The 15585-nt window shown below is 42.2% G+C and overlaps 1 protein-coding gene across 4 annotated transcripts in view; it reads left to right on the forward strand.

The window, feature by feature from the left end:
* CD244 (CD244 molecule) overlaps positions 1 to 15585 on the forward strand; it is a 33067-nt gene that overhangs the window by 14189 nt on the left and 3293 nt on the right. Inside the window, exons 2-8 of one of the 4 annotated variants that reach the window (XR_011536910.1) lie at positions 7944 to 8282; positions 8372 to 8653; positions 10375 to 10482; positions 10938 to 11005; positions 11156 to 13332; positions 14812 to 14904; positions 15062 to 15127. Coding sequence is in view for 1 of the 4 variants with exons in the window: in XM_008544157.2 (XP_008542379.1) it covers positions 7944 to 8282; positions 8372 to 8653; positions 10375 to 10482; positions 10938 to 11005; positions 13267 to 13332; positions 15062 to 15127 (929 nt within the window). In the remaining 3 variants the exon portion in view is untranslated. The remainder of the gene's footprint in view (positions 1 to 7943; positions 8283 to 8371; positions 8654 to 10374; positions 10483 to 10937; positions 11006 to 11155; positions 13333 to 14811; positions 14905 to 15061; positions 15128 to 15585) is intronic. The other 3 variants (XR_011536911.1, XR_548711.2, XM_008544157.2) reach the window with 3 other exon arrangements.

Raw genomic sequence — 15585 nt, forward strand, 5'->3', positions numbered from 1 at the left:
TCCCACATGCCACAACTAGAAGGACCTGTGACTAGGATATACAACTATGTACGGGGAGGATTTGGGGAGATAAAGCAGGAAAAAAAAAGATTGGCAAATGTTGTTAGCTCAGGTGCCAATCTAGAAAAAAAAAACAGCTAATCATTTAAAAAACAAAAAAAGAATTGACATCTTAACAATATTAGCTTCCAATAAAAAACGTGGTATACTCCTTCATTTATTTAGCTCTTTAAATATTTCTCAGAAATATTTAGTCCATTAAGTGTATAGGTCTTAAACATTTCTTGTTGAGTTTACTTCTAGACATTAGACTTTGTTGTGCTGCTGTAGATAGTATTGTTTTCAAAATTTCATTTTCTATTTGTTTGTACTAAGATGTAGAAATAGAAATGATTTTTGTGTATTGACCTTATATTCAGCAACCATGCCAAACCGACTTATATATTTAAATAGTTTTTTACATTTTCCTCTGGGTTTCCTACACACACAATTATATCATCTGTTAATAGTGAGAGTTTTACTTATTCATTTCCAATATTTATTCCTTTCATTATTTTTCTTGCTTTGTTAAACCAGTCATGATGTCCAGTACAATGTTGACTAAAAGAGGTGATTATGAGTCCTTGTCTTGTTCCTGAACTCAGAGGGAAAGTTTTCTATATTTTGTCACTGAACATTTTAGCTGTAGGTTTTTGGTAGAAATATTTATCATATTAAGAAAACTCCCTTCTTTTCTTAGTTGGCTGAAAGTTTTTTTAAAAATCATGAATGTGTGTTGAATTTTAACAACTCTCTTCTGCACCTATTAAGACAGTTTATTTTTCTCTTTTGTTCTGTTTGGTGAATTACACTCTATTTTTTAAATGTTAATAAACTGAATACCTAGAATAAATCTCAATTGTTCAGATAAATCTCATATTATTCTTTTCGTATAGTGCTAGGTTCAATTTGCTAATATTCAATTTGCATTTATGTTCATGAGAGACATTGGCCTATAATTTTCCTTTCTTATGAAGTTCTTGTTGGGTTTTGCTATCAGGGTTTTACTGGCCTCAAAAATGAGTTTCTGTTCTATGAAAGAGTTCAGTACTAATCCTTCAATGCTTGGAAAATTCACTAGTGAAGTCATCTGAGCCTGAGGTTTTGTAGGAAGATTTGTATGGATTCAATTTGTTTAATACATATAGGACTCTAGAATTTCTATTTCTTCTTGTGTTGGGATTGGTATCTGCATTTTGGAAAAAAGTTTTAGCTATTTAGTCAGAATTTTCAAATTTATTGGCATAAAGTTGTTCATAATACTTTCTTACTATCTTTTTTAATGTCTGTAGGATCTCTAGTGATGTCTTTTTTTCATGTCTGATATTGTCCTTTTACTTTAACTCTTTTTCTTATTGATTTTGCTAGAGATACATAAAGTTTTACATTTTTTATTTGAAGAACTTACTTTTGGATTTGCTGATTTTCTACACTATATATTTGCTTTCTATTCCATGGTTGTCTACTTTTGCCTTTATTTCCTTCCTTTTTTACTTTCTTTGGGTTATTATTATCATCTTCATAATTATAATTACTATTCCCTTTTTTATTTTCTTGAGAAAGCTTGGATTACTGACTTACAAACTTTCTTCTTTGCTAATATATGAATTTAAAACTGTAAATTTCCCTTTAAGCACTACTGTAGTTGTACACTACATTTTGATATTCATTATCACTTAGTTCTAAATATTTACCAAATTCTATTGTGATTTGTTCTTTGACTCATGAGTTTTTAGAAATATGTTGCTTATGTTCCAAACATTTGTGGATTTTCTGGTTATTTTCCTGTTATTGAGTTCTAGTTTAATTCCACTGTGATTGGAGGACATAATCTGTATGAGTTCAATACTTTGAACTTTGTTGAGGTGTCCTTTAATGCACAACACGTGATCTATTTTAGTAAATGCTCCATGTGCACTTGAAATTAATGTATATTCTGCTGTTGTTGTGACTAGTGTTCTATATATGTTAATTAGATCAAATTAGTTAATCATGTTCTGGAGTTTACTTTGTGAGAAGGTTTTTCAGTATAGATTGAATTTACTTAATAGTAGAAATTTTCTATTTCATCTAAATTTTAAAATTTATTGACAGAAAACAGTTCATAACTTAATTTTATTAATGTCTGTAGGATCTGTAATGATATCTTTTTTAAATTTTTGGTATTTCTTATTTGTACCTTTTCACATTTCATTTGATCAGCCTATCCATTTACCATATTTGATCTTTTTATAAAATAAAAAATGGTTTGTTGATCCTCTCTATTGTGTAATTGTTTTTCCATTTCTTCTTTCTCTGAGTCCTTTCTCTTTTTATGAGCTTAATTTGTTGTTCTTTTTGTGGATTCTTGAGATTGATGCTTAGATAATTGATTTTCAGCCTTGTTATTTTGTAACATATGTAATTATGAGAGTAATTGCCCCTCTAATCATGGCTTTAGCTGCATCCCATGTGTATTGATATATAGAATGTTCATTGCTAATTAGTTTAAAATATTTTCTAATTTCCATTGTGATTTCTTATTTTACCCTTGGGTTCACTCAAACAAATAGAGATTTTTTAGGAAAGGTATCTTTCCTTATATTGATTTGTAGCCCAGCATATGTTGAAATTTTATAAATGTTCATGTATTTTTGAAAAGAATGTGAATTTTGACATTACTGGTGCAGTATCCTAAACAGGTTATTTAGGTCATTTGTTTATCAATTGTGTTTTTCAAATCTTCTATATTCTTATTGATTTTTTTTGCCTGCTTTTTTTTTTATCTGTTACTAGGGGTATGTATTAAAAGTTCCTACTGTGACCATGGATTTTTAAAATATTTCTCCTTTTACTTCTGTAAATTTTTTATTTATATTTTTAAGGCTGAAGCAAATTTTGAATTGTCCAGACAAATTTATTATATATCTTCCTAGTGAATTGGACCTTGTATTTTTATGAAGTATCTCTCTTTATATTTAGTAATGCATTTTACCTTAAAGTTCTAACTAGACTTTAAGTGTCAGAATGTCAGAGTAGACTGGTACTAATATTAATATAGCTACGCCAGCTTTCTCATGGTTAGTATTTTTATGGAATATATTTTCCATTAAAAAAACGTTTAAATGGTGTTTGTAGGTAGTATACAGTTAGGTTATTTTTAAAATCTTGCCTGATAAACTTTGCCTTTTATTTGAGTACTAAGTCTGTTTATATTTAATGTAATTGTGTGTTTTAACTCTATCATATTACTATTTACTCTCTCTGGTCCCACCTATTCTATGTTTCTTTTTATGTCCTTTATTTCCTTTTTTTTGGATTGAGTATATTCATTCCTTCTTCACACTATGTATTAGCTTTTCCATTATGTATTATTTTAGTGTTCATTTAGCAATTAATCTAGGGATCAGAGCATACTGTTTTGGGTTTTTTTTAAAGATTTTATTTTTTCCTTTTTCTCCCTAAAGCCCCCCAGTACATAGTTGTATATTCTTCGTTGTGGGTCCTTCCAGTTGTAGCATGTGGGAAGCTGCCCCAGCGTGGTTCGATGAGCAGTGCCATGTCTGCGCCCAGGATTTGAACCAACGAAACACTGGGCTGCCTGCACAGACCTAACCACTCGGCCACGGGGCCAGCCCCTCAGAGCATACGTTCTTGGCTTATCAAAAGCTTATATAAGGATAGTACTTTTTGTCAATTTCTGGACAAGGCACTTTAACTTCTTTTGTCCCGTTCCTGAATTAAATGCTAATATTGTTTGTATTTTAATTCTGTCACATTTTAACTCTGAAAAACATTATTATTATGTCTTTACACAGTGAACATTCATTTAGATTTAACTACATATTTACTGTTTCTTTTGCTCTTCATTTTTTCTTATCTTAGGGTTTCCATCTTGGATCGTTTTCCTTCTGTCTGAAGAGTATCCTTTGATATTTCCTTTAGTGCAAGTCTATCTGTGACAAATTCTTTCAGCCTTGATTTTCTTAAAATGCCTTTATTTCATCTTCATTTTTGAAGTTTTTTTTTTTTTTTTTTTTTGGTGAGGAAGATTGGCTCTGAGCTGACATCTGTGCCAATCTTCCTCTATTTTGTATGTGGGATGCCTCCACAGCATCACTTGATGAGCAGTGTGTAGGTCTGCACCAGAGATCTGAACCAGTGAACCCTGGGCCACTGAAGCAGAGTGTGCAAACTTAATCACTATGCCAGCAGGGCAGCCCCTGAAGTATCTTTTTACTAGTATAAAGCTTCAGCTGGGAAGTTATTTTCTTTCAGCATTTTGAAGATATCATTTCATTGTCTTCTGGTTTTTAGCATCTATATTGGAATGTCAGCTGTTAATTGTTTCCTTTGTGAAGGGAATTTTTCGCCCTTTGGTTATTTTAGGATTTTTCTCCTTGTCTTTTGGTCTCCATAATTTTTTTGATGTGCCTAAGGTTTTCTGTTCTGTTTTGTTTTGTTTTAATCTTGCTTGGGGTGTGTAGTACCTTTTACAAATCTGTCTTCTTGATTATTGTCAGCTTTGGAAAATTCCCATCCATCATCTCTTCTGCACCATCTCTGTCTCCTGTCCTGGGTCTCCAACTACATTTTAGTTAGACTTTTTTTTCACCATATCTCAGATATCTCTTTCACTCTTTCTTATGCATTTCCATCCCTTTGTCTTTCTGTACTCCAATCTGGATATTTTATTCTGCCTTATCTTCTAGTTTTCTAATTCCCTTTTCAGTGGCATCTAAATGGCTTTTATACCTCTCAATTGAGTTTGTTTTCTGTTATTTTGTATTTCATTTCTACAATTTTCATTTGGTTCTTTTAAAGAATCCAGTTTATCAGATAACTGTTGCTGCATAATAAACCACCCCAGAACTTAGTAGTTTAAAACAACAAGCAACTATCTAGTCGATGAATCTGCTGGTTGGCAATTTGAACTGGGCTCAGCTGGGCCATCTTTTGGTTTCAGCCTGTATCACTCGTGCATGTATGGTCAGCCTCCAGGTTGGCTGGGGATGGCTGATCTAGGTTGGCCTCAGCTGCGTTGATTCACCTTTGCTCCATGTGATCTTTCAGTCTCCAGGAGGCTGTCTCAGGCTTGTTTACATGTCAGATAGATACGATTCCAAGAGAACAAGTATAAGTGTGCAATGCCTCTTCAGACCTAGGCTTAGAACTGGCACAACATCATTTTTGCTGCATTCTATTCAGAAGACCAGCCCAGTTACAAGAGATGGGGAAGTGAACCCTATCTATTTGTGATAGGAGGAACTGCAAAGTCACATTGCAAGGGTCATGGCCGTTTTTGCCTTCTATCACTCTAGTGCTCTGCTGAAATTCTCCAACTTATATTTTATTTCCTTGAACATACTAAACATAATTACTTTCAAGTTTATGCCTGATAACTCTGTTATCTAGATGCCCCTTGAGTCTATTTCTATTGCCTGGTTTTTCTTTTGGTTTTCAGACATGTTTCCTCTTCTTATGCATATTCATTTTTTATTTCATTTTGGACATTATGTATGAAAAATTTTAGAAATAATTTAATGCTCTGGTTGATGTTTTATTTTCCTCCAGGAATAATTTATACTTGCCTCTAGTAGGCTGCCAGCTTAGAAATACTAGAAATTCTAGATCACTTTAATCCAATTCAGGGTTGAGATGATTCAAAACTAGGCTTCAGTGCCTGTGAGAGCCGGTCTATTTCTTCTTCAGTCTTATTCTTAGTGTGTAGTGTTTTTATGGTACCAGGCTTAAATCTGATGGATTTTAGGTATAGCCACTTCTTAAGAGGAGCTCTCTGAACTCCATGCTCTCTTAGTTCCTTGAGTTTATTGTAAGCTCTGCTGGGCTTCTCAGCTTTTCTCCTGCTTTTTATGGAATTAGAAAATTCCCTCCAGGGAATATCAGTCAAAAATGCTGGTCTCACCTCTCTAAGTTTCCTTCTTCCAGATCTTGGCCCCATAATATTTCACTGTTTTATTAGCTCACTGATGTGTTTACAACATGGTTTTATATTTTGCCCATTTTTTTTTTCTAGTTATTTTCAGTGGAGGGTTGGTTAGCATGTCTTAATCCGGTCTTCCATTATCAGAATTAGAATTTCTTAGATGATTATTTATCTCAACCATTAAGTGTATGCTGCAGAATAAAGGTATATTCTGTTCCCAGATCATAAATTATCTGGAGTCTTATACACAAAGAGGTCCTGACTCTTTAGGGCCCCAGTTATAGTGGGGTCTCAGTAAAGACTGAGTAATTGATGATGACAGTGTATGTCCTTTTTGTAGGTTTAGTAATTACTTTTCTATTCATCTTTATTCTCAGGATCTTTGGGCAATGCTAGGGAGGTTGGCCTGTTCTCAAATATGCTGCTAGGACTACGGGAGACAAAGACACAGAGATGCACAGCACAGTCTCTGCTTTTGGTTTGGTAACAGGCAGAGCCAGTACAAGTAATAGGAATAAGAATAGGAACATCATATGTTTTACGCTTAGTAGATCAAGATCAAAGAAACATTCTATCAACTTAGTAGTAATTACAAGTCCTCCAATTATTTACTCAGTCTCTTGAGGTAATGCCAGGGTGAAGATGTGGTTAGGAATGAGTGCATTTATAATGCGTATGGACATCTAAAAATCCCTCTCTCTCCATTGTTCTCTTCTCAATGTCCTCCATTTTAACAGATCTGTTTGTATAACTATCTCCATCTATATTCTCCTTCCAAATCCTCCCTGACCCTCCGCATCCCACCCAGACAGACTTTTTTGTTTCCTGCATCTACTGGGCCATGCCGCATAGCTTCTCTGCCACAAATGACCACAGAAACTGCCACTTTTCTTTATTTATGCACTGGGTCGTTCTAAGGTGGGCAATGACGAGTAGCTCTATGTCCCACTCCTGTGTTCATTAGCTCCCATCTTGATCCCTAGAGAGGGAAGTACTGAGATATGTCTGGGCAGTGTAGTTTTAGTTTTCTCTTTTTAGTTGTTTTCTATGGAGCAATCCTGTGGAGACTTTCCTAAAGATTTTATTTTTCCTTTTTCTCCCCAAACCCCCTGGTACATAGTTGCATATTTTTAGTTGTGGGTCCTTCTAGATGTGGCATGTGGGATGCCACCTCAGCATGGCTTGATGAGCGGTGCCGTGTCTGTGCCCAGGATCCGAACTGGCGAAACCCCGAGACGCTGAACAGAGTGCACGAGCTTAACCACTCTGCCATGGGGCCAGCCCACTGTGGAGACTTTCTAGTGACAAAAAACATGGCAAACATTAATGAGTAATGACCACAGTAGGATGTGCCAAGTGCTACAAGAGAGGATTATGAATCTAGCTCTATGGGAGGATAGAGGAGGGAGCCATGAATTCAGCTCAGAGGGCTAGTGTTACTGGGTCTGGCCATTCGGAATTTCCAGCAGTTGCTGCTGGCCACTAGTGGTTGCCTCAGTGCTGCACGGGGGAGTCACATCAGATATGGTGTTTATAACATTGTGGTTAAGCATTTATCTTGTAAAACCAAGTTGACTGGATTTCAAGCTCATCTTTCTTACTGTGTGACTTGGGCTAGTTACTTTTAAGTTCTTTCTAACTCAGTTTGCTCTCCTGTACAATGGGGATAAACCTCTTGCAGGGTCATTGTGAAGTGAAATAGTTAAGACACGTAAAGTGTTTAAAGCTCGCCTGTCCCATAGCAAGTACTCAGGAGATTTTAGTTATTTTTACTGGTCTGTCAGATCCCTCAGAGTAGAGACCCAGAGCTTGATGAGAAGGGGAGGCAGACAAGGGAAGTCCACTTTCAGGTTCTCTTAGGCTCTGGGCTCCTCATACACACCCCTATCCTATGGGCTTAAGGGAAGTCACATTCAACTGCCCACAGCGTTCAGGTCTAACCCTTCCTGCCACCTCCAACCTGGGTTCTTTTTCCTAGAATTCCTAGATTCTGCTGTCCATGTGGTTGGACTCTCAGGAAACTCACTCCAGTTACTGCCCCTGAGAATGCAGACAGAGGCAAATTCTGTTGAATGGAAGGTGCAGCTGCCGTCAAAGCCAGGATTTTATCGGATACTGTCTTGGAAAAATGGTTCTACGAAAATCTACTATGAAAATTGGATTTTGAAAGATTTCAAGAATAGATTCACTTTTACGATTGAGAACTTGACTCTTCTCATCAAGGCAGCTCAGCAGCAGAACAGCGGCCTCTACATCCTGGAGGTCACCGATAGCTCTGGGAAAGTTTGGATAAAGCAGTTTCAAGTTTCTGTATTTGGTGAGTCCCCAGGACAGCTCGCCCTGCCCCTCTGACTCCTGCAGGGCTTGCATTTCCTGCACCTTTCTGATCAGAATCTCTGCTTCCAGATCACGTTGAGAAGCCCCGCCTGCAGCATAAGGTGAAGGCTGTAGACAGAGGGATGTGCCAGGCAGTTCTGAACTGCTCGGTCTCCGGGGGTGGCAACGTGACCTATGCTTGGTATAGAGGGAGTGAGCTGATCTGCTCGTCGACGAACCTCACCTACCTGGAGCAGCAGATTGATGTCAATGGCTCGCACACATTTACCTGCAATGTCAGCAATCCTGTCAGCTGGGCATCCGACACCCTCACCCTCACCCTCACTCAGGACTGTCAGAGTGCCTATCAGAGTAAGTGGAGCACTTTGGGCTATAACAGGGGCTGAAGGTGTTGGACCCCACAGCCAGGCTTAGGTGCAAGACAGGCTTGGGTATGAGATCTCCTGGCTCCTCCCCCAGTGCCTCGCAGCCCTTCCCCAGGGGGTCCTGGCTTCTAGCACACAGTCCCTTTACAGCCAGGCCTCTCTTAGTCTGGGAAGAATTTTATCCCCATCAAGAATCTCCTAGGAGATGCGAGTTTTTCCTTCACCTTGGGAATGCTGAGTTCAGTGAGTCACAGCCCTGCCATGGCTGCTGATCATTATTTCCTTCCCTTCAGAGACGGATGGAGATCTGCTTCCTCTTCCCAAGAGAAAACGTCCCCAAACTACATAGTTGCCCAAGAGGTGACCACGCTGTACAGCAGTACCCTGGGTCACGCATCAGGGTGATCACAGGGGTGCCTAGAAGAGTTCTTGGTTTGCTGCTTACGCCCATCCTGAGGGTTACCCTGAGTTAAGTCTGCACCACTTTGTATTAGATAAACGAAGTCTCAGTGTGTCATCAGCATGGGCATTACAGGGAAAAGACAACTTGGCAGTTCTTGTCCTGAAGGAACTTATAGCCAAGTAGGGTCAAAAAACTGAGTGCTCATGGGCAAAAAGGAAATGAACAAGCCGAAGCAATGTATAGTGACAAGGACACTAGCTTTTGGATCATGTCAGCCCATGGCTTCATCATTCACTAGTTGGGTGATCTCAGGCCCATTCATTCACCTCTCTGAGCCTCAATTTTTCTCTTGGGTAAAATGGGGATGCTAATAATAAGTCCTTCAGACGATTGCTGTTAAGATTAAATGAGATAATGTTTGTAAAGAGCCTAGTCAGCTGGCACCTGGAGCACTTTATTCCTTTCCCTTCTCCCCTCGTCATATATCAGGCTATATGTGCGACATGGACATTCAATGTAGAAGTTCAGATGAGGAGGAGCAGCGAAGGCAGGGTTAGCAGGAAGGTGAAATGGAAGGCTTGCCGGGCACATACGAGGCGTACAATAAATGTTTGTTGAGTTAAACCAAAAGAATGGATTGATGTGGCATTTGCTGTGCCAGACGCTTTACATATATTAGATCATGTCATTAACCCCCATGTAAATAACATTATTTCCTTTTTTTTTTAAGATTGTCACCTCAGCTAACATCTGTTGCCAATCTTCTTCTTCTTTTTTCTTCTTTTTCTCCACAAAGCCCCCCCAGTATATAGTTGTATATTCTAGTTGTAGGCCCTTGTGGTTGTGCTATGTGGGATGCCACCTCAATGTGGCTTGATGAGCACTGCTAGGTCTGTGCCCAGGGTCCAAACCAGCGAAACCCTGGGCCGCCAAAGTGCAGCGTGCAAACTTAATCATTTGGCCATGGGGCAACCCCCATTATTTCCTTTTTATAAGTGAGAAAAACAGGCTCAGAGAGGCTAAGGAAGTTGCGCAAGGGCACAAAGCTTATAGAATTAGAGTTTGAGGTAGGCCTGTCAGATATAAATAGCCATGCTCTTAGCATCCCTCCTTAATTGGGAGAGGCCACCCAATTAAGCAGAGGGACAATCTTGATGGCAAATTCACAGGTGAATTAAGGTGGGGAGACCAGCCACGCCAGAGAGGAGTATGGGTTTTGAGATAGCCCCTGCAGCAGACAGGTGGGGGGCGGGGGAAGAGCCAGCTCAGTGAGCACTCAGGCCTCGTGCCTTCCTATCCCTCAGAATCCATCCCTCTGCTCTATTTGGTGATCACCATGATTCTGCTACTCGCTCTGTTCCTCGGCACCCTCAGCTGCTTCTGTGTGTGGAGGAGGAAGAGGAAACAGTCACGTAAGTGGAGGGTCCTTAGGAGGTGCTGTCGGCCGACTTGACCTCCCCAGCAGCCTGTGCCTGGGAGCACAGCACGTGCTTTTCCTCAGGGAGCATTGGATAGCTGTGTACATGGTTGGGGGAGGGGAAGCAGAGGCTACCGGGCCCTTTCTCCAGTTCCTGCCTTCTGGGGTGGCAGCCCAATATTTACAGTCTGATCCCCGCTGTGCAGATTTATTGCAAGTGGCTGGTTTGGTGGGGATCTGCCTGACCTGATAGAGTAGTGATGACAGGGGTGGCTGCTAGCCTGAGCTCTTTGTGTATCCTGGAAAGAGCGCTAACTTGCCTCCTTTCCAGAACCTTTCTCGAGGTCTTGGCCATCTAGGATGGAGGTGGGACTCCCAGAATCAGAAGCCTGGACAGGATGCCCTCTGGAGGTCTCTGAAACTCTGCTCTTTGCTTCCTTCCTCTCACAGAGGCCAGCCCAGCGGAATTCTTGACAATTTATGAAGATGTCAACAACCTGCAAATCAAGAGAAATCAGGTACAGGAACCCAGGGGTTGTGCTTTCTCTCAACTGGTCTGGATGACGCTCTTGGGAGAATGGCCGTTTGGAGCAGGGGGACAAAGAGAACTGGACATTTGTCCTCTCAAAGTGATCCTCTGCCCTCTCCATCTATCTTTTCTCCATCAGCCTCCTAGCTCTGGCCTTGGAGGAAAAGAGGACAACAAGGGAGCAGAGAAGATGAAAGGAGGCAGAAGGGGCATCTTGGTGCAGATTCGCACCTGCTGAGAAGGGATGGAGCACAAGAGAAATCCATAGCAGAGGGCAGAACGCTGCTTCTGCTTCCCTGCATGGAGCCCTGGTGTCCTCATTTCTTCCCAGTCTCACCGCTGGGCTGGGCCCCAGGAAGAGTCCAACCTTCTGATGTATTGTGTCTGACCACAAATTCTCCCATCCCTGCAAGTCCCAGTTTATTTTTGTGGGTCCCTTGATGGTTGCCCAGGCTGGGGTGGATGCCGGCCTGATGAGCCAAAGTATAAGTTTTGTAGCCGGTTCGGTGGCCTGCATTCACAACATTTTGGGGAAAAAAGGCCTGAGTCTGGCTGAGGTGCTGGAGAGAGTAACCAGCCTAGCACAAAGATGATGGATGATTCATAGCGGGTTCCTCTGGGAATCACTCCAGTCTCTGTGGGCAGTGGCCAGCTCTGCCTGTCACCCAAGGGTGCAGAAGAGGAGGAAACTGCAGATGGGCTACAGGGTGCACCACGCTGCTCTGCCCCTGAGCAGGACCGGATGTGGTGACAGGGCTGGGGAAAGGCAGTGAGCAACTGAATTGCCCCGTGGGAAGGTGGTGAGGGTGCAGGGGGAAGGCCCTCTTCCCGCCCCTATTCCTGGCACTTGGCCTCCGGAGGCAAGGAGGAAGTCACTGGGGTGGGATTCTTCCACTCTATCACATGTGTGAGGCCCTGTGAGGCCGCCTCCAACAGTGAAGTAGCTTCCTCAGGTTTGGGCTCAGTGACATTAGGAATCAGGACAGCTCCCCCAGCCCGTTTCATTTCCTTGCCGCAGCAGTGGAATACTAGGTTATGAAAATTAAAGAGAGACTCTGTTTCTCCCATCACTGCCAGACTCTGGTACAAATTCCCAAGAGCAAGGGCATCTATCTACAATCACTGATGACCAAATGCTGGCTAAAAATAGCCGTGTCTCCCTACAAAATGAAGATTACTTTAGATTAGATAAATGAAGGAGAATATAGGGGTATATAACTATTCAGAGTAAAAAAAAAATCCACTGGGGAATTCAGGCCTGTTACTCTGCTTCTGACTCAGGGGTTCCTCCCTCCCGTGGCCTCCTCCCTCTGTGCCCTCCTCCCTCCGTGGCCTCTCCCTGCTGTCTCCAGGGTTCTGCTTGAAGGCCTAAATCTCCAGCTTCATGTGGTCTCACTTTGAGGCCAGCTCCGACCTTTCTGGAGACACCTCACTCGGGTCTGGGCAGAAGGCAAAAGCAACAAACTCCCGTTTCTCTCCAAATGTGCACAGCTCTCCATCCTCCAAGGATGGCTGATATTTCTCTGCTCCACTTAGCTTCTTCCTACTTCTGGGGAGCTCAGCTTCAACCTTATTGAATGAACTCTGCTGGTGTCTACTGGCTCCTCACCAGAGTCCAGCCTGGCACTTAAGCACTCAGGGGCAAGAAGCATGAAACACCTCCAACCCCAATCTCCTGTGGGGCAGGACAAGAGGAGGGAAGCAGGAAAAGCCGGTGATCCTTGCCTTCGGCCTTGGGTCCAGGCTTCCACCCAGCACTGCTGCTGCCCAGGAGGCTGGCTTGAAGCCAAAGGAAGTTGGCCACCAAGGCTACATCTAGAGAGGGGGCTCTAATGTGCTCAGTCTTTAAAAGGTTTAAAGCCTCTGAATTTCAGTGCTCTGAGTTAAGGCTCAGATCACAGCTCAACTCAGAGCACAGCCCGTTATCAGTGGTGATGTGATAAATTTAGTCAAAACGTCAGCAAAAGTAAGTTCCTAAATTGCCAAAGTAAAGCAAGTGACAGGAGCCCCCTTGGGCAGGGTCACTGGATGCCATCCCTCTAACCTGGGTGGTTGCTCACTCCTGACACTAATGTTGCACTGTGAGCCACTCTTTCTACTGCCTCCCTCCATCCCTGGAGGGCCAATGACCACCTCCCTGCCCCACTTCCAAGAGCCCCTTTTCTTTCTGCTCTTCTCATTCCATCCAAATCTGGGCAGACGCAGCTGTGCGCTCACATTACCACACGTCTTTTCCTGTTTCCTGAGCAGGAACAGCAGCAGAATTCCTCCAGAGAAGGGAACACCATCTACTCCATGATCCAGTCCCGGTCTCAGGTACGATTCTTGTTTCTCTGATCCATTCCATACCTGTCTACAGGGCTTCCTAATGCCCCCAAGACACTCATACCCTTGAACAGCAGAATAAGTCCCTGGTCCTCTGGAGTCTAGAAGGTGGCTTGGTCTCAGCTGTGTTAAGATGTTTGAGAAGATCAGTGTGGTGCTAGAGTATCTTGGCAGAGCTGGACAGAGCTGGAAAGTCTAATGCAGGCATTCTTTTTTCTCCCATGCCTGGTGGCAGGAGTGGCCCAGATAAAGTCAGTAGGAGATGGATATCTTTCAGGCAACCCAACTTCTGTCTTCCCTCCCTGCTGCTTCGAATAATTGGGGCCCTTGTACTTTTTATCCCCACTCCTTATTGTACCTGTTCTCAGGAAAGAATGGATCTGTGTTGTTCTTTTTTGTTTTATTACAACTTAATGATAACATTCATTAAGTGCTTACTATGTCCATTTTCTTAATGAATCTCACGTTGCCTCATGACCACACATACTAGATCTCATGAAGTAGGTCTCATACCAACCCCATTTCACAGATGAGGAAACAGACTCAGAGATTAACTAATGTGCTCAAGGCCACATAGCTGGGTAGTGGCAAGGCTGAGCCACACGGTTTCTGAATCTCCACTCCACTTCCCCCACAACCCCATCTCTAACATTCTAGGATTATAGAAATTCACCCATGAACGGGAGAAGTTTCCTCTAATACTGACAGCTAAGATGACATTATTGATAACCCAGACTGGGGCATCTCTCTCAATGGAAACACTGCCTCCTGGTGGCCTGTGATTAGAATCTCCTGATAGAAATGACTTTTTAGAGAATTAAGACCTGAAGGAGCAACATCTTCAGTCTGGTTGCTAAGAAGTAGAGCAAAGAAAATCCTCAGGGAATGCTGATAGGCTTCAGAGAAAGATTAGAAAAAGGAGGAAGAGGAGACAGGGAAGGGGAGGAGGTGCAGGGAAGGCAATGAAGGGGAGAGGAAGAGAACTGGAGGAAAAGCGAGGACAGGAGGAAGGAGGCATCCACCACTCAGCCACTGTGCCATTCTCAAGGTGGGTGTTGCCTCCTCCTGCTTTCCTTAAGGTAGTGTGATTCACTGATAGTGGATCAAGTCAAAGAGCCTGAAAGAGATGTGTAACAGAGATTGATATCTGCCAGTTGTCTGACTTGAGCCACATTGAATTCCAACAAGAGGAATTTGAATAAATGGAATAAAGAGCTCTTCCCAGACTGAGATGTTGACTGAGAATGAGATTCCTCCTCTGGAGCATCTTACAAAGATGATGGTTACCTGCCTTTGAGGACATCTGGCTCAGGTCTAGACAAGGAAGGCATTGAGGTGTTTAAGAAAAGAATCCTCGAGAGTCTTGGGTTTAAATCCTGCTTCCCTTGTGAACACCCTGCCTTGGGCTATGTACCCTTTTGGAGCCTCATCGGTAGAATGGGGCAAATTGTGATCATTTCTATCTTACAGGAATGTTAGGAGTGTTAGGGGAGAACACAGGTGCAGAATAAGTGTTCAACAGATAGCAGCTGTCTTCAGTGACAGAGTGGGACTAACATTCAGGTTGGCCGACCTCTTGACTACTCCAGGGTTCTTTTCACTAACACTTAAATCTTCTGTCTGGGCAGGGTAGAGGGGGAGGGATGGAAGAGATGACCTCTCTTCCTACGGTTGTGCTGCATCTATGCTTCTGAAATGATTTTATTTGTCTTCTCTTTAGCCTTCTGCTTCCACATCACAAGAGACTGCAAATACATTATATTCACTAGTACAGCCTTCCCGGAAGGTGAGTCTCCCCCTGCAGGGGTGCCATTGATACAGATGTGTATTTTGCACGTGCATATGCAGGTGTGTGTTGGTGGAGAGTGTGTGTGTGTGTGCACTTCCAAGGGAGTTGTCTTCCACTATGTGTATCTGAGTACCTTGTGTTAAATGACCAAATTTAAATGTTAATGAGCCAACTAGAAATCTCTGGTTCTGTTTGGAGAAAAAGAACAGCTCTGAGACTAAGAGAACAGTGGATTAAAGGAGTCTCTAGGAGTTTGTGTGGGAGGCAGAGACAGAAAGGGGGTGCTTTGTGCAGAGGGACTGTGGAGTCCTTAGTAGGCCAGCTGAGGCTATGGCGAGAGATACTGGAGAAGTTTCCAAGGCAGGGACATATAGCCTGGAGCTGGAGGAGTAGACTGGACCTAGAGAGATACAATGTTGACATTCAGGGAACCAGACAAAGGTTCTGGCCAGTCA

The sequence above is a fragment of the Equus przewalskii genome, unplaced genomic scaffold, assembly GCF_037783145.1.
Source record: "Equus przewalskii isolate Varuska unplaced genomic scaffold, EquPr2 ChrUn-6, whole genome shotgun sequence".
In the NCBI taxonomy this organism is placed as follows: domain Eukaryota; kingdom Metazoa; phylum Chordata; class Mammalia; order Perissodactyla; family Equidae; genus Equus; species Equus przewalskii.